The sequence below is a fragment of the Coenobita brevimanus genome, chromosome 46 (genome assembly GCF_032717465.1).
Source record: "Coenobita brevimanus isolate Jiangsu-jjx chromosome 46, ASM3271746v2, whole genome shotgun sequence".
Taxonomy (NCBI): Eukaryota; Metazoa; Arthropoda; class Malacostraca; order Decapoda; family Coenobitidae; genus Coenobita; species Coenobita brevimanus.
Genome location: NC_136999.1, coordinates 346,738 through 365,887, shown reverse-complemented (window position 1 = coordinate 365,887; position 19,150 = coordinate 346,738). Strand labels below are relative to the sequence as shown.

The following is a 19,150-nucleotide window of genomic DNA, read 5'->3' as shown; positions in this document are numbered from 1 at the left end:
AAGATGAATAAAGTATAAAGTGTTATGCAGTGTGACTTTATATTTATTAATCTGTCTAACTACAACCAGATGTCTCATTCCTGGAAGGGCAGTCACAGATGAATCATCTCAATTACCCTGTCCTCCACCATGAGGCTGCCCTCTAAAACTCATGACACCTCTCATATTCCTCTACATCTCATCTTTGGTCTCCCTCCTTCCCCTTGTGCCCCGAACTTACTCACTTTCATTCTCCTTATCAGTCTCTCATTCCTTATTGTCTTCACGTGCCAAATCATCTCAAGGTAAAGTACTTTTCAGTGCTTTCTAATGCATCCACAGCAACATCACTTAGGTTCCTTCACATACAGTAATCCCTCTAATATCCGAAAGCCCAATATCCGAACATCCCCACTAACCGGACATAATCGTCCCGGGATCCAATATTCCCAAAATGGGCCAAAAACCACAAAAAATTTGAAAAAAATCTGACTTTTTTCCCTCCTGTAGTTTGAAATTGCTGCTTGGCACCGAACAGCTGTTACACCATGGTCCCTTCACCCCTTCCTTCCTCCCCCTCCCCCCTCCCCTGGTAGGGTTGCCATTTGGTATTTTTCATTACCATGTGTGGGCCAATTTGGTAATGAAAAATTCGTTTGGTAATGAATCAGAATAATACATTACCGAATGGATTTTTCACGTGTATGAGGATACACAGGATGGAGATGGTGGATTGTTTGCTCTCTCTGATTAATCTGCTACCCTACATAGCATGAAAATAATCAACATGCTGTTAATTATAAGGAGAGTGATTACATGTATTTCCACTTGTATATATAATTAGTGAAGAATAAATGCTAGCTTTACGAATTTGATAATGAAAAGTTAAATTTGGTAATGAAAGTTGAGGAGATTGGTAATGTGGCCACCATCCATATTGAATACATGCTAGGGCTCTCTCATACAGGGCTGGTGTATTGGTATTAGTGGGAGTATTTTTACGACATGTCGGCGGGTCTTCTGACAGATCAGTAAAGCCTGATTTAATGAAATTCAAATCCTTAAACTATTCCCTGCCCCAGCCGGGATTTGAACCTGGGTCCGTTAGGACTGCAAGCCACCTCTCTACCGATTAAGCTGCGCCCTTCTTCCTCTCCACATGGCCATGAACAGGAATGCTGCCCTGGCAGACTACTCTGCAGCCGGGCCAGCCCTCTCCAGGATCAGAGTGGGACTTGTCTTAATACAGTCCCAGGCAGCACCGTGACAATGGCCACCCTCTGCATCGGGAGGGAAGAGACGGCCATCGTATGCTCTTCTGCTGCTACCCCCTGCAGGACCGCAGTGACGGCCACCATCTGCACTGGGAAGGAAGGGATGGCCACCATACGCCCTCCACCTGCAGCCACTCCTTGGAGCAGCACCGCGGTGATGGCCACCATCTGCACCGGAAGGAAGGGACGGCCACCATATGCCCTTCGGCTGACACCCCGGAGAGGGGCAGAACTGCGGTGACGGCCACTGTCCGCACCGGGAAGGAAGGGACGGCCACTGTATGCCCTTCCCCTGCTGTCCCAAGGGCCAGTGGAGCTGCAGCGACGGCCACCGTCTGCATTGGGAAGGAGGGGACGGCAACCGTACGGCCCTCGTCCACTGCCCTTGCGACTACCCCTATGGAGGAGGTCCCTTGCTCACATCACCACCCACCCAGAGGCTGAGCGGGACGCCCTTCTCTCTCTCCCCATAAGTGCAGTTCCCCGGAGGAGTTGCAGCTGGAGGAACTCTGGCGAGGGCCTATCGTGAGTCTGGGAGTCAGTGCCCTGCAGCCAGCACCCGGGCGACGCCCCCCGCTGTCAGACTGTATGGGGAAGGGATGCCTCAGGCGGCTCCTGACGGCGACGACCCATACAAGACCGCAGCCCCCAGAAGCCCAGGGGCACCCCCAGGCCTCTGGGGCATGACCTCCCCAGCCCCACCAGCAGGCAGTCCTCCTCAAAGAACAGACGGAGGCAAGCACGCCTGCTCGCCCTGTTCGGCTCCAGTCCAGAGGGCCGCCTTCCCCACCAAGGCCCCACTAGGGAAGGGCCTCCCTCCACGCCGACCAGCAGCCCACTCCGGACGACCCAGTCCTTGGCACAAGTCCTGTGCCTCCTACGGGAGGGCACACCTGACGAGCTACCTCCCACGTCCGGGCGACACCTGTAAGCAGCCCAAGACCACAGCAGCCTGGGCCAGAGTTTATAATATTAATATTGTAATATATTCTTTGTGTAATTAAGGTAATATACGTGTAAGGTTGGTCGACCCGAGTTTTTATGCGCTGTTCCTCTTGTGTATTCTAGATCCGCCGATCTCGAAAGAGAACCCCAGCTCAGTAGCTAATGTTCTAAGGACGAGAAGTCGACACTAGAACACACAGCATAACAAAGAAAATGAAAATACGTTATTGTATTGGAGGGGTTAAGGATGTCAAACGTCTAGCTATAAATACAGTAGGGAACTCCCACGATGTAACGGTGGTGGTGACAACACAACTGCCAATTTAGCACTTTATACTGCAAGATTTGGATGTATAATATACTTCCACTTAGCGACAATTTTTTTACCTTTATCTGTCAGATATCTAGTGGTTTTCTAGATATTTTCTACTGTTTGGCCGATATTATGGATATTTTAACAGTTTTGCTATGAAATTTCTGGAGATTTGTATTTAGCAAGATTTTAGATATTGTTTGAGAGCTAGTTTAGCGACATTTGTGAAGCACATTGGAGTGAACAGTGAAGTAGGCAAGTAGCCAGTAGCTGTAGCTGAGCGTGGGCAACGAGGGGAGTAGGTTGTGTTCACTCCCGCTTACCTCGCCCCTCTTTAGCTCCCCTTGTCCCTCTCAGCCCATAGAAAAAGGGTCAGTCAGGTGGGAAAAAGTGTATAGAGTTCTTTCATCCGGTGAAAGCCAGAGGAAAGAGGCGGAGTTATTTGAGTGATAAGACGATTGCCATAAGTTTACACTTTTTGAAGACCATTGTCATGTGTGAAGATGTAAGTCACCCGTGTTGATGGCAAATAACAGTGGTGACATGTACAGCACCACCACTTTGTTACAAACAAGTACCTTGAACAAATTTTTAAATGGCCGTATATCCTTAAATATGCTCAGTTCCCTCCAGGAAAAGTAGATGAAGAACGAGAATGTGTTGAGGACAGGCAGTTCACTATATAGGCCCATAACAGTGAAATCAAGCGAGGACTTTTAAAGCTGCTACCTGGAAGAATAAGCATTTGCCGTGGAGTCCGACAATACCCTCGGAACGAAAACTTAAGGTGCTCATAGAAGAATGGTAAGGTTTATTTTAGGGGTCACATGGAGAGAGAAAAAGAAAGCCTCGTGGATAAGAGACCAGACGATTTGGGTGTACTGGTTAAATAATGCCACTCAAGGTTGAGTGACTGGTCACTTCTTAAATCTCTAGACTAGACTGGTCCCGGTCCTCTACGAACTGATGGGAAATGAAGAACCAGTGCCATAGCCAGAGGCGTGGCCAGGGGGACAGTGGACAGTGGACACCCTTGAATATAGGCCTACCGGGCCAGTGGCCGCCCCTGTGGCACTCCAAATTTCAGGAAGAATGCCCACGGACCCACGTGAAGAGTATTCCTTGGGCCACCCCATTTCTTGGTCTCGCCACCCCAATCCTGGCTACGGCCCTTTAAAGCTCTAGAGGACACAAGTGTGAATCCATGTCAACCAAGTACACTATAGGCCTACTCAGTTAATTTTACTATAGCGTCATACAGCTAGTCATCCATTTTACTTTTCCTCTCTTACATATCTTTAGTTTTTCATCACTGTATAGCTAATTCTTTTTTCAGTTTCAGGACCTGAGTCAAGCCAGACCTGAATTTCTCGTTTTTCACAGCCTTTTTTTTACGAATAAGGACAGACGTCGAAAAACGAGCCCGTGAAATACCGAGTCCAATAACGATTACTGACAGGTGACAAACCGAAATTAAAAACGAAATATCGATTAAGAAGAAGAAGGAAGGACGTATCGAGGAACAAGTAAGTGAACAAAGAAAACGAGAAGTAAAAAAATAAAATAAAATAAGGTACACACACACACACACACACACACACACACTGGTGCAGTGGTAACGTTCCCGCTTGCCAACTGGTAGACGGGAGTTCGCGCCTCGCTCAGGTTGCGAAAAGTTTCACTGACGAAGTGGGTGGTTACTGTCCCCCTTGAGCAAGGGGACGGGTGTGTGCGTGTGTGAAGGTCACAGCCTTGCCCTTAGATCGGACTATATGAGCTCTCAGCTTCCTTCCGGGAGGGTAAAAGCTGACGATCACGACCATCAAGTGATCCTGACCGACCCGGTGAACACACACACACACACACACACAGCCCGACAAACAGACGTATAACCATACCCTACCAAATACAAGTGAAAAAACTCCTTACCGGTAAGAAAACGCGACAAGAGCAAAGAAGCGCAACACTGGCAAACAAAACTGACAGAAACGATAATGACAAACTAAAGACAAAAACAATAGCCACAAAAAAGCAACAGTGCCAAATAACCAAAGTGGTAAACGAAAGAAACAATAGTTATAAGTGATAAGTGAAGCTGACAACCGTAAGCAAATGTAGTGACAATTTTAGCGACGGGCAAGTGACAAAAGCCATTTGGGTAAAAAAAAGAAAAAAAAAAGACACAAAAAGAACACCATATCAAACAATTAAAATCTACAAGAAAAAGGAGCACTCGAACAGAAGCATTCCTAACAAATATTAGCGGGTCAGACATGTCCTCCTCCTCATCTTCCCCCTCTTCCTCTGGCTCCGAGGATGACGTCACTGTTATCGAAGTGGTTCCGGTAAGTGTTTCCAAGTGTTTAATCAGTTGGAGAGGGACGACTTCATGTGGTAGCACCAGTATAATCAGGCGACTCCACTGCCTGGTTACACAAACGTCCCTCAGCTACATCCCTATCCCCCGGATGAAGGATGGTGGCTACAGAAGGACAACTTAAGCCTGCAGCCCACCCAGTTCACGTCCAGAGGAGCCTGGGGTTGCAGCAACAACTACTGTACTATTTACCTTGAGAACTTCATTTTTTTTTTTAAATTTTATTCTTGTTACTTCCTAAAGAGGGAGCGGAGGGGATGGAGGGGGAGGGGAGGAAAAAGAGAGGGTATGAGGGGAGGGGAGGGAAAAGAGAGGGTAGGAGGGGAGGGGAGGGAAAAAAAAGGACAGGAGGAGAGGGGAGGGAAAAGAGAGGGTAGGAGGGGAGGGGAGGGGAGGGAAAAGAGAGGATGGAAGGGGAGGGAAAAGAGAGGAAGGGAGAGGAGAGGAGGGAAAAGAGAGGGTAGGATGGGAGGAGAGGAAAAAGAGAGGGTAGGATGGGAGGGGAGGGAAAAGAGAGGGAGGGGAAGAAAAAGAGAGGAAGGGAGGGGAAGAAAAAGAGAGGAAGGGAGGGGAAGGAAAAGAGAGGAAGGGAGGGGAGGGAAAAGAGAGGGTAGGCTCGGGGAGAGGAGGGGAGGTAAGGGAAACGAGAGAGTAGGTGGGGAGGGGAGGGAAAAGAGAGGGCAGGAGGGGAGGGGAGGGAAAAGAGAAGGTAGGAGGGGAGGAGAGGATGGGGGGGTAGCGGGTGGATAGCTAGAGACAGAACTTAGGGGAATGAGAAGGGAAAGGAAATGGAAGGAGATGGAGGGGAAGCAAAGGCAAGGGTTAAATGGAGAGGGAGAGGAGTGGGTAGAGGTAGAATGGAGAGGGAAAGACGGAGTAGGTAGAGGTAGAATGGAGAGGGAGACAAGGAGCAGGTTGAGGTAGAATGAAGAGGGAGAGAAGGAGTAGGTAGAATGGACCGGGAGAGAAAGGATGGGTAAAGACAGAATGGGGAGGAATGATAGGGAGGGGAGGGAGCGGAGGAGAGGAGAGGAAAGCAGAGGGGAGAGAGAGAGAGAGAGAGAGAGAGAGAGAAGAGGAGTAGGTTGGTGAAGAATGGAGGGAAATATGAAGGAAGAGAATGAGAGGGAAGGAGAGGGAGGGGAGAGAGCGGAGGATAGAGAGCAGGGGAGAGGAAGGGAAGGGGAGAGAGGCCGAGAGGGGAAGGGGATGGGAGAGAGGTGAGGAAAGGAGAGGAGGGAGGGAGGGAGGGTAGGGGTAGATGTAGTGGTATCTACTTTCCGTCAATCCCGTGCCAACTCTGGAGCTTTTTTCGTGGCATTAATACACTTGGGTGTGGTTAAGGTGTGCGGCCAAGCGTTGACGCCGCCCTATACCAACACATGCTCAAGGGTTAGCCTATTAATATCATCATAGTCATCGTTCTGTTCCTCTTCCTCCTCCTCCTCCTCCTTCTCATCATCATCATCATCATCATCATCGTTATCATCATCATCACCGTCACCATCACCACCGTCGTCATTGTCCTCCTCTTCTTCCTCCTCCTTCTCCCCCTCCTCCTCCTCCTCCTCCTCATCATCATCATCATCATCATAGTCCAAACCTTTTTTCTCAAAGTAATTATGGGGTATTTATATCGTGGTATAAAATTTTGGATTAGTTATAGCTAGGTCTGTTTCTGGATGACATAGGACGCCTTTCGTAGCAGCTCATGCTTTTGACGTTTAATCTGGATATTCAGCCTCGTATCAGTAATATGCAAAAGGATATTGTGTAATGTGCTGAATGAATGGCCGTAGGAAGAGGTGTTACGACTTAGAAGATAGTGTCAGGTTTAGTTATTGATTTTTATTATTGGGGGATTTCTTAACAAGTATGATTTAGCGATTTATTTATGGTGGAAGGGAGAAGGGAAAAAAGGAGAAGGGGAAGAGGGATGGTAGGGAAGGGAGAAGGGAAGAGGAATGAAGGAGGGGAAGTGGCAGGAAGGATGGGGCAGGGAAGGAGGGGAAGAGGAATGAAGGAAAGGAAAAGGGAAGAGTGAAAGGAACAGAAGAAGGAAGGAAAGGAAGAGAAATGAAGAAAGAGGAGAAAGGAGGGGGTAAGGAGCAGGAAGGAATAGAAAAAGGAAAGGGGAAGGGAAGGGAAGTGATGAAGGAGAGAAGGAAAAAGTAAGAAAGGAATTGAAAAAGGGAGTAACAGGGGAAAATGGTAAGGAGAAGATGATGAGGAATGGAGCAAAGGAGAGGGGAAGGAGAGGAAGAAGACGGAAAGGAAAAGGTACAGATCGAGGAAGGAAGGACGCGAGGAAGGGAAAAGGGAATGAGGCAGGGAGGAGGAATGAAGGAGAGGAAAAGAGAAGGAGGAAGGGAAGGGAAGAGGAAGGAAAGAAGAAAAAACGAAGGAGGGATAGAGTAAGAAAGGAAGGAAAGGAAAAGAGAAGAAGGAAGGGACGTACGAGGAAGTACCGTAAAAGAAAAGGGAAGTAGGAAGGGAAGAGGAGGGAAAGAAAGAAAAAGGGACGGAGGGGGGGATGAATGAATGAAGGAAAAAGAGAAGGAGGAAGGAAGATAAAGGGGAGGGAGGATGAAAAAAAAAAAGGAAGAAGGGAAGAGGAAGGGAGGGGAAGGGGGAAGGAAGGGAAGTAGCAGAAAGGGAGAAGAGGAGCCGGAGGAGGAGGAAAAGGAAGGTACTAGGAAATATTTACTGAAGTATATATACAGTTTATGGTCAAATGTATAGGAGAATTAGCTTAATTTAAGTCGTTAAACTGGTCTGAAAATCTGAGGTACAGTAGGTTTTATGGGAATCATTGTTCATTATCCTAAGTCGGCTGAATTATCACATATTTTAGTTGAATAATTTCCTGGCAACGATAATATATGATAACATAATAGTTTTTATCCACTTGTTTATGACTGTTTCCGTCTCTAATCGAACGTAAAAAGTATGATCTTGGTGTTATGCTAGGTATTTTTAGATCGGCTTCCCGCCCTAAGAATGCCTAGGGTATAGCTGGGTTCCCTTTCTTTACCGGAGCTTAGACACAATATGAGAGGAACAGGGCATAAAAACACAGGGCAACAACCGTACACGTATATTAGCAAATTCTCTGTTACAGAACGGGAAGACAGTTCACACGATATGCTATACAAAGTTCATACACAGGCTGGGAGATGGGTTTCGTGTATCACGCAGGATACAGGATAGACAATGGGCTCATTTTGGGTAAATAGGTAACACACAGTTTCACAGTCCTTGTATGTGAGGCTCGTTTCACAGTGAGAGGGTGAAATATGGGTTTTACTGTGCACGGGGTAATTCAAGAGTCCTTATCCTGACACTGACGCTGTTTCTGTGAATTTAGAACATAAATATATTGTCACTGGATTTTACCTCTCGGCTTGCACAAGGTGGATAGGCACTGCCACAAGGGTTATTATTATGACGCCGAGTTTTGCCTCTCTTTTTTGCAGAAGGTGAGTATGCACTGTCACAAGCGTCTTTATCACTGACACTGGAATTCACTGCTTATCTGCACTGCACAGTCTTTGCCTCTCACTTTCTGTGGGGACTAGGTATCACAATCACTGGTTAGGGGCAAGGGGAAAGGGGAGGCCCTGGGGACTCACAATTGTCGACCTGGCGTAGGTGGAGTCCCTTCAGGAGTCCCTTCGTCCTTCGGCCACGGGACAACTCGCAGGGGCGTCGTCTCTCGTCGAGGGCTATGGCTGGGCGAGGTGAAGGGCCCCTCACTGTCGGGGCTGGGGCCAAACAGGTTCTGGAGGCAGTCCCGCAAGTGCCTAGTGGGGGAAGGGCGTTGCCTTCATCGGGGAGGGGAGAGGTCTCGCCCTGGGGTCCTGGGGGGGCCCTTGAGGGTCCATTGGCTGCGGTCTCCTTCCTGCTGCGCCGCCGTCAGAGTGGGGCTACGGTGTTGCTCCTGCAGGAGTCTGTCAGGTGGGGGTCCTCCTCGGGGTCTGACTGGAAGGAGAACAACCCTGGGGATAACACCAGGCCTCTCCACCAGTCCTTGGGGTGGAAGTCATCCTCCTAGAGGTTGCCTTGGTCCTGGTGAACAGAGATGCGACCTGCGCCCCGAATGATAGGCAGGGCTAATAGCAGGTCGCCCTCACGTTGTGAAGTCACAGGGGGCAAGGGACTCTGGTGGCGTCCCTCCCTGGCGCGGCTACCGGCTGTCACTGAGGTCCCTTGGGCAACAGGCGGAGGGTGGCTACAGGGCATCCCTTCCCTGTTGGAGTGGCTACTGGCCGTCACTGGGGCCTGACTTCCTGACGGGACCACAGACAAAGCGCGGCTACAGGCCATCACTTGCCTACAGGCGCAGCTACAGGCTGTTGCCGAAGTCCCGTATGGAGGGCGATGTGTAGACGAGAAGCAGCTACAGGCCATCTCCTGCCTACTGGCACGGCTACAGGCTGTAGCTGGTGTTGTGCCCTCCGAGGCAGCTGCCCAAGGAGAGGGGGCATACCATTCTCTCCCCACATGCGGCTTCAGGCCATCACAGGTTCTGCAGGGGGGTTCAGCAGCACCTGGAGCGGCTACAGGCCATCACGGGTTCTGCAGGGAGATTCAGCAGCACCTGGAGCAGCTACAGGCCGTCTCCTTTTTTGGGGCATGGTTACAGGCTGTTGCCTTTTTTGTGTGCGGCTACCGGCCGTCACATGTGCGCGGTTACAGGCCATCGCCTTATTACTGGAGCAGCTACAGGGTGTCTCCTTGTTATTTGAGCGGCTACAGGCCGTCTCTTCATTTGCGCAGCTACCGGCGTATTTTCAGCTCCACCCCGATCCTGGCGAGGGCTAGCTTGGCCGAAAGGTAGTTCATTCGTACTGGGGTGGTTGCGCCGGGAGCATTCCGAGGAATAGGGGCGCGCGGCCCAGTGGGACATATGTCCGTATTGTATGGACGTCGCGGGCGCGCCAAATACCCCTCCGTTGTCTCCTCCTGGGGGTGTAGTGGTGCCCTAAGTTGCCACGGCCGGTATTTCACTTGGTTATCAAAATGAAGCCGAAGTCGGGGTCAGTCTCGGCATTCCCAAACCATAGGCTTGGTGTCACCAATCCTTGTGAACGTTCCACTCCGAATGGCAAGTTTCTATACTAGCATGACCTCCTCTTGATTGATTAATTGAAATATTTGAGTTTTCTGTGTAATATGCAGTACGTTTCTTTTCAATTGTTAAATAGTAGTAAAATGGTAAAAAAATACCATGTTCCACTTTATTGTATAGCTACACTGTTATCTCGCTGACCTCGGAAGGGTCGTCGGGATTTCTTTCAGTAATCTTCGAGCGCTGTAACTTAAAATTGATTAATAGGGATTTCTGTGGATACACATCCAGACTTTCATTATGTATTTGTTAAGCTAATATCACACATGTTCCTATTTTTGTACATGGACTAAAGTACACTGACGCATCATATCAAAGAATCTTTTATGGACAGAGAAACAAACCTCTCTTGGCCTAGGCTTAGCTACAAGAGATGTGAAACTTGTCGCCGACTGTGCCAAGACTATTTTGGTATGTCAGTGATAAAGCAGTAGCAGAAATTAACCGCATTATCATATTTTCATTTTTTATAATGCTACTGACACAGTTCATAATTATACAGCTTACAGTAAAATATAATCAGTCAGATCGTCCACGCCTTCTTGTGTTGTATAAGCACTCAGTACCTTTTACGACAGTAAATATTTCAATTAAATTCAGATTCAGTCATATCCATCGCAGTAGACAGTATCTGTGTAATAAGCGACCAATGGAAGCTCAAGCTGTATGATGGTGGATCGGTGATTTTAGTGCATTTTTACCAATATGTTCAAGAAATTGCGGGACAAAATATCAGAGGAGGTGCAGCAGACCTCCTTAAGACTTCCAGTATCAGTACAACAGTCTGTACAACAGCTGACCCAGGTACAGTGTGTTAAATTTAGGAGATATGTCGAGTACCCGTATCTGTGTTGACAAGTGGAAAGTCTCGCCACCCCTTTACGATGTCTAGTCGGATGCTCACCCTCATCTCGTAACTCTAAGTTGTTATTGCATGACGAACAAGAAATAATGGAAGTTTCTGAAGTCTCATTTCCTTGTCCTTCCTGATAAACGTATATAAACCTGTTTTTTTTTTTTTTTTTTTTTTTTTAACGAAACATGGTTGAGGATGAAGTGGGGGATTTGGAAAGGGAGGAGGATAATGAAGCAGACATATATATTGGGGCTGAAGAAACTCGAAAACATGGAGAGAAGGTACCAGTATGCTGAGTATACCAGGTTCTGCCTTGACTCATGGTGAGGTGTGGCAGTCCTGTAGCTACAGTACAATCCAGCAGTTGTTGTGGGCCCCTGTTCATCTGAAATGTTAACCCAGTGGACTGTAGGCTGGAGTTACCCTTCTGCAGCCCAGCATACTCCTTTTGGGGGATAGTGAGTTGTGGGACATTTGTATACTTTGGCAGTGAGGCCCCCAGTCATACTGGTGCTATCACATGAAAGTGTCACTCCAGCACCATGATCCTGTTTTACCAAAAAAGACAAGGAAAGGAGAGAATAAGACCTTTGCATGTCACTTGTGTCAACAGGGTTACTCTGGTTGATGAGCGTATAATGCTGGTGAGATTGAAGCACTCCTTGGGCTTCATCTCTCTTATTGCAGTGTATGCTCTGAGATGATGATCTTGAAGAGAAAGAACTATTCTACACCAAACTTGACTGTTGTGGAACAGTGTCCCTCATGGGATACATTCGTGGTCTTTGGTGACTTTAATGCAGTTACTGGCACTGACCGGGAGGGCTTCAGGGACTGTGTAGGTCCCCATGGCTCTGGAACCAGGAATTCCAGTAGTTCTTACCTTCTCTATCGGATACATTTATGTGAAGCTACAGAACATGGTGAATGTTTTTGGCATATCTGATAGAGCCAGGATTCAGGGGGCTTGAATGATGAGTGAATGGAAGCGTGGCCCATTAGAGTGGGCAAATTTGGGCTGTCTGGACATTGCTACTCCTCACCCTGCCCTTGGGTGGGAAAGGAGGTCCGGATGATGATGACTTACCTTCTGGATTTTGCAAAATCCCATAAGCTTTCATGGATTTGGAGAAAGCATATGACAGGGTGGATAGACAAGGATTGTGGAAAGTATTAAGAATTTATGGAATAGATGGGAAGTTGTTCAATGCCATGAAGAGTATGTATGATGGTGCTAAGGCTGCAGTGAGTGTGGATGGTGAACTAAGTGAATTTTTCTCTTTGAAAGCTGGGTTGAAACAGGGATGTGTCATGTCTCCATGGTTGTTCAATCTGTACATGGATGGGGTAATAAAAGAGGTACAAGATAGGGCAGTGGATGTTGGAGTGGCCCTGGTGAGAGAGGGTAGTGTTTGGAAACTCCCTGTACTGTTGTTTGCAGGTGATACTGTGTTGTTGAGTGAAGACGAAGGGGAGCTGAAAGGCTTGGTGGATGAGTTTGGGAGAGTGTGTAAGAAATGGAATCTAAAGGTGAATGTAGGGAAGAGTAAAGTGATGGTCTTTGATGGAGGTGAAGTCAGTGAATGTACAGCGAGGTTGGATGGTGAGGAATTGGAAAATGTGAGTACGTTTAAGTACTAGGGTAGTGTGATGAGTAAGGATGGAAGTTTGGAGGATGAAGTGCTTGAAAGGGTACAGCAGGGAAGAAAGGTTGCTGGTTCTTTGAAAGCAGTGATAAGAAACAGGGAAGTGAGCATGGAAGTGAAAAAGTTACTACATGACAGTATTGTGATACTAACTCTAACGTACGGAAGTGAAGCTTGGACGTTGTTGGAAGGACGCAAGTCAAGAGTGAGAGCAGTGGAAATGAGTTATTTAAGAGGAGCCTGTGGAGTCACATGGAGAGACAGGCTGACGAATGAGGATATAAAGGAGCGTTGTGGTGTGGATGTGGATGTGATAAGAAGCATAATGAGGAACACACTGAGGTGGTTTGGCCATGTGGAGAGGATGGAGGGTGAAAGACTGACAAAGAGAGTGTAAGTGAGTGAGGTGGAGGGGGGAAGAGGGAGGGGGAGGCCGAGGATGAGATGGAGGGATGGGGTGGAGAGGTATATGAGAGAGGGGGGTGTGAGTTGGGAGCAGGGCAGTGAAATGGCGGGGGACAGGGCAACATGGAGGCGATTTGTTTGTGGCCATCCCAAACGGGATTGAGGCGTAAAACAGGAAACCATTTACAGTGCTGGGTGGTAACCATACAACCAACCATATGTATTCTCTGTGTGTCAGGAAGTGAGTTGGTGAAGGGTTAGTGTCCTTCCCTTTAAAACAACTGACTCAGAGTCAGAATGCCACTCCTTACAGGATTATGGCATCTGGCTATAGATAGATAGATAGATTATGTCTTCTTAAGGATTATCATTTTGGCAGGAAGGACAAAGACAGGAGAGTCCAGTATCTTCTCGTATCTCTTGGTCTTTGTAAAAAAAAAAAAAAAAGACAGGGGCTTGGGATAAATTAGGAAGAGGCGTGGGAAAGATGATAGGCCTAGATATTGGCTAAATTTTACCCTTGGAAAAACATGTAGTAGTAGTAGTAGTAATAATAATAGTTGCATATCCAGGCTCAACTGAATGTAAACCCAGTGGACTGCAGGCTGAAGTTTCCCGTCTCCTGTAGGTCACTATCCTCCTTTTAGAGAATAGGGAGCAAACTGAGAGATGTTTACTGCCCGGTTATATTAGCACCACCACTTGAAGGCATCCCACTTCAGTACCAGTCCAGGAAAATGGTGATGTTTTGATAAGTGGGAAATCCCTTCACTGTATGGTGTATGATTTAGGATGATGTGGGAGATATGGGATATAGGGAGGATCATATGAGGCTTATGGTAGATACTGTATTTGGTAGTTCTGGGAACCCCCTGGCTGGAGATGGCCATGACGGAAGCATCTCTAGGCAAATATGTCCATACAAACCTTTTCTTGATCTTCCTTCTCTCTCACCAATATCCTGCTCCACTTTGCATCCATACCACATAAAATATGCCTCTTTTAACATAGCCATTTGGCGCCAAATCATTGTGCACTTTTGAATATGCCTGTATCACCTCCATGTATTTCTTTTTATCTTTTCATTAAATTCACATATCACTCCTGCTGCACTACCCTCCAATTCACATATGGTTCTCATAAATTTCTCAAGTACATACACCATCCACCAAGCAATATTTTTACCAGAGAAAACTGCCTTTCAAATACTATCCTAAGTTGTGGGCAAGTACATTAATGCACTACTGTAAGATTTAGAGTATGGTATATTATGTACTGGGTATGTTATTACTGTACTATTCCATACTCTGTTATAAGCACTGGATTTGTATCAGTCTGTATCTTGGATATTTAGTACATGCAATACTTTATCAGTAATGGTATGCAGCCTATATGCTACATTATAATTGCTTAATTATAATTGCTTGATTCATCAGTCAGTGTTCTTAGCCTTTGAATCTGGTGACATTTTGCAGTTTTTTCTTGCTGTCTCCAGATGATTTTTTTCAGCTTTGGAGAGAATTCTTGAACTGGAGGAGATAGAAATAGCCTTTCTGTATCCTTTCAGTATGAGAGGCCTTTCCAGAGTTAAATAAAATTTTGGGTAGGAGCATAAATAAACTAAATAAAACCACCCAGATTCAGTGGGTTAATGAACTCTGGCATGCATATTATAATGTTAACAGATCACATGATAACACATATGTCTTAACATTTGTACTGTTTCTATCTGTATGTTTACTGGCAACCTGCATTGCCTGCAGTCATGCAGATTAACTTGTAGTGATTAATACCATCATCCCAAGGATGTCATTTTATTTAATCCTGGATGTTGTTGCCGCTCTTGTGTCCCCAGGCTTATCTTGAAATTTGAACCTGGTGGGCTGAAGGGTCAAGTTGCCCTTCTGCAACCCACCATCTTTCTTTCAGGGGATAGGTAAGTAGTTAAGGGATGTTCTGCCCGGTTGTATCAGTGCCACCACATAAAGGTGTCCTCACCAGCACATTCTCAGTGCTAACAGGTTTTGTTATTCAACTGAGGAGAGACCTTTTGAACTGGAGGAGTTAGATGCAGCCCTCACTGACTCCATTACTATTTGAGGCCCTTCCCCGGGTGAATAAAATTGTTTAGTGGAAGCAAGAATTAAGTGAGAAAGATGTCCTTGGGCTGAATAAGTTAAGCAGGTTACTGGATGAATGAATTTAAACAGATTACTGGGTGGCCAGAGTGAAAGCAGCTGACACTAAATCTCTGCCCATTACCTTACAGATGTCATCTACAGATGAGTGGCTTGAGTCGGTTAGAGAGAGCAACCAGTTGAGCGTAAGAGAATAGTTGTGATTTATGTTGCAGGTGGTGGAGCTTATGGCTGTGCTCTAGGTGAATAGCAGACGCCATTGCGTCCCTTCTGTAGTGATTTGTTATGCACATCACACCTTAACTCTCTGTTCTCTGCTGTTTTATACCATTGTAACATCAGCATATGTATCCATAATGTACAGGAGGATGTTGAGGTGTAATATGCAGATCAGTTGCTGGGGAAGTGGTGTTATGGAATTTTTAGTGGTAAAGGTGGCTTCATAGCACCTCTTCCTAAGTGATTTTTTGTGTGAGTTTGATTTTAACATGTTCCTTTCATTTATATTCCTTTAATACTGGTACAGTTTACAGAAATAACATGCAAAAAGATAATGGTGATGTGTAGAATAAATAACTAAGGAAGAGATTGTGGAGCTTAGACTGGTGATGGATAGGTGTGGCTGGTTAATCTGAGCATTATGGTCTCCTACATGATATACCACAATAATCGTATCTTGCCATGCTGGTGCCCACTACAGTTTACACCACCAATGAAACTATCTCATATCAATTGTGTTGTTACATTTTAGAGGTTAACCACAAGATGAGATTACTTTATCAGGACATGAGATGACAAAGACCTTTCATCTGCCATCATCTTATATAGGGGACCTGTATGGTTGTACTGTAATTAGGGATGGATAATAGCCTGTGAAGTTTGTCCCTCATAATTATATAAGCAGTGGCTCATGAAATAAGCTGAATACTAGTTCAGCAAAAGTAGAGATGCTTTGTGAAGAATGCTTGGCTGGGGATGGCAGCCAGCAGTTTGAGATTAGTAGTACTGTATATGCGTGTGTAGTGAAATCTTTGTGTTTTTTTTACTGTATAAAAATACAAAATACATCTTTATCACACTGCATCGTGATAAACCTCATCTAGTGTACTAATCTCTCTGTATTTTAGTATTAGTATATGGTACTTAACACTGTCTGTGTTCATGACAGTTTCCAAGCTTTGTGCCATGTGGAAGTTGCATTTAGTGTGTATGTACAGTGCAGTATATATGAAATTCCTTATTCAGTATCATGATGGATACCGTAATGCTCAGAGCCAGCCACACACCCAGTGCAATACTAACCCTTCTGTACAAGATGTCTTGTGAGATTTTGTGAGAGACTTCAGGAGGTGATTCTGTGGATAGTTTTGAGTAATAAATGCTGTGTTGATGTTGGTCTGATTTTCAACTGGTACAGAGCCACAGTTACTGATGACTTTATGAGAGAAAAGATTGCCTCATAATTCACCCATATACTATAATCATCAGTAGTTTTAGATTGGTAATAGTGTTGATATAGCATTCTTTACTCAGTTTTAGCCTTAGATCAACACCCTGAAGTTTCACAAAAATCCTATGGGGCTCATGGTATATCTCACTTTAGATTTCTCTTGCCATACTTTCACTTCCCATTCAGTAGTACAGAAAATAATGCTTTATGATGATCTTCCTTTATTCCCTTGTTATCTAATGCTTTTCCTAGAAACTGCCTCTCTCATGCATAATAGATGTGATACATGACCTTAAAAATATTTCTGATTACATAATCTGTTGTTTTGATTACAGTACTGTATAGGAATTAATGCAGAAGGAAGTACTGTATGCTTTCATATTAAGGCTGGGAGTTCAGATTTTCAAATGGATAGTTAGATTATAGGTATGGCCTCAATTGAAAAAAATTAGCCCCTTCAGTATGACTTTATTATTGTTATCACCAGATGATATTATTCAGCTTTGGAGTGCCCCTTCTACAGTGCATTAATTTTCAGCTGACAGAGGTTCTTAGACTCCTTAAACTCCTTTTCAGCATAGTTAATGGCAAGTAGTCAGACTAGGGGGGTAAATTTGACCAGTAACCAAGGAGACTAATTCCTACTGCATTATGAAAGCTCACTGAATTTCATGCAACAAAAACTTATGAGGGAGTTCATGAAGATTAAATCCAATCCCTCCAGTGAAAAAAAGTTAATTACCAAGCTGAATAAAATCACCTGAAGGTACCAGGAATGAATTTAGAATATATCTTGTGATTGAAGGCTTTAATGACTAGTAATATCGTTGCTTTAACAAATTATTTCCATAAAACGAATACCAGTACCTTTAAGTACAATGGTATAGTGTAATCCTTTGCTCTCTCTCTCTCTCTCTCTCTCTCTCACACCTTTGTTTTGCCTCTTATGGTGGCCCTTGAAGTGGTTTATTACTCTATTGTGTTTTAGATGATGGTGGTGGATCTCACAGTGATTAAGGAATGCAGTCTTTTACTTTTGAGATAATTAAAGATGAAGTATTTACTTACATCACTTTTGTTATTTATGATTCTTCCACTTTAACTTAGCCTAAGTTTCAATATTTACTGAGGCTTTATATCCTTTCCGTAGCATTTTCTGTGTGATTAGCATCATATTCTAATGTTACTGGTAATCTCTCGCTGCAACTTTGCATTCAAGATGGAGGGGTGGCAGTTTTAGGCCAAGTTAAAGTGAACAGAGATAGTTTATTAGTGTTAACAGAAAATATATTTGAAAATCAGTTTTGTAGGCAAGTGAGTAGTTTGTTACAGGTTGAGGTAAGAGGTGCTACCCAAAAGTTCCAGTAATTTGAATATTGTAGGAAAATAAGTTACCTTACCTCCTAGTTCTCACTGTCTTCTTCGAAGTAGTCTCCTTGGGCATGTATACAGTGGCCCAAGAATTTTTCCACGAGTCCATGGATCCCTGGAAGGCTTCAGGCGTGATGGTCTTGAGCACCTCCTGCGATTCTGTCAGGATCTCCTCAATCGAGTCAAAGTGACGCCCTTTCTGTCGTAATTTCAGCTTGGGAAACAGGAAAAGTAGCAGATGCCAAGGTCAGGCGAATAGGGTGGGTGGGGAATGACTACTGTGTTAGTGGAAGCCAGGAGCTGCCGGACAACAATTGATGTGTTGACGGGGGCGTTGTCATGATGCAGGACCTAGTCCTTGTTCTTCCACTGTTCTGAACGTTGGTGGCGGATGTTCTCCCTTAGACGCCGCAAAACTTCATAGTAAAACTTTCCGCTGACAGATTGACTGAGTGGGACAAATTCCTTGTGAACAATCCCTTGGATATTGAAGAAAACGATCAACATTGACCTGACTTTGCTGCGCCATTGGTCCACCATTGCAAAACTGCCAAACCACCTATACACCACGTTACGATAGTAAGCGTAGCTCAGCAACACATCTGCTCACAGACACGGCTTGGGCCACATTGACGCACAAGGGGTGCTGCTGACTCCTCCTTGCAGCAAAAGGCAAAACTGCAAACGGTTGGCTCCCTCTGTTCATATTACTGGAACTTTTGGGTAGTACCTCACGTTAGGAATGTGACATCCATGGTATGGCACTGAACACATAATGGTCGCTCCAAACCTTGTAATATCTGTTTAGGCTTATACTATATAACATTTAGATCAAGTATGAAATCGGTTTAATGTTAATGATGCATGTACTACAACTTAGTATATGAGGTCTGTTCAAAAAGTATCTGACTTTTTTTTTTTTTTTTTCACCAACTAGTTGGAGGATAGGGGTGGGGTTTTTTGTAGCGCAGTGCAGGATCTTCGTGTGCCTGCGTGATTAAGACCAGCCACCATGAGTGATTCATTGGCTCTCAGTCAGCCAGTGTTCATACTCCTTACAGTTGTCATGTTCCCTCGCTCAAGACTATGATAGAAAAATTTGAACAACATTACTGCATCAAAATTTGCCCAAAACTTGGTGATACTGGTGTTCAAAGTATCAGGAAGATCCAGCAAGTTTGGGGAAGTGAAACCTTGGGGGTATGGAAATACAGGAGTGGTACAGTCACTTCAAAAATGGCCTAATGTCAGTTGAGAGTGATCCA

At 45.3% G+C, this 19,150-nt stretch overlaps 1 protein-coding gene across 1 annotated transcript in view; it reads left to right on the top strand.

The window, feature by feature from the left end:
• Positions 1-10,683: 10,683 nt before the first annotated feature.
• LOC145398743 (uncharacterized) overlaps positions 10,684-19,150 on the top strand; it is a 147,541-nt gene continuing 139,074 nt past the window's right edge. Inside the window, exons 1-2 of the mRNA XM_080271541.1 lie at positions 10,684-10,823; positions 15,196-15,249. Coding sequence (XP_080127667.1) covers positions 10,725-10,823; positions 15,196-15,249 — 153 coding nt within the window. The 5' untranslated portion in view covers positions 10,684-10,724. The remainder of the gene's footprint in view (positions 10,824-15,195; positions 15,250-19,150) is intronic.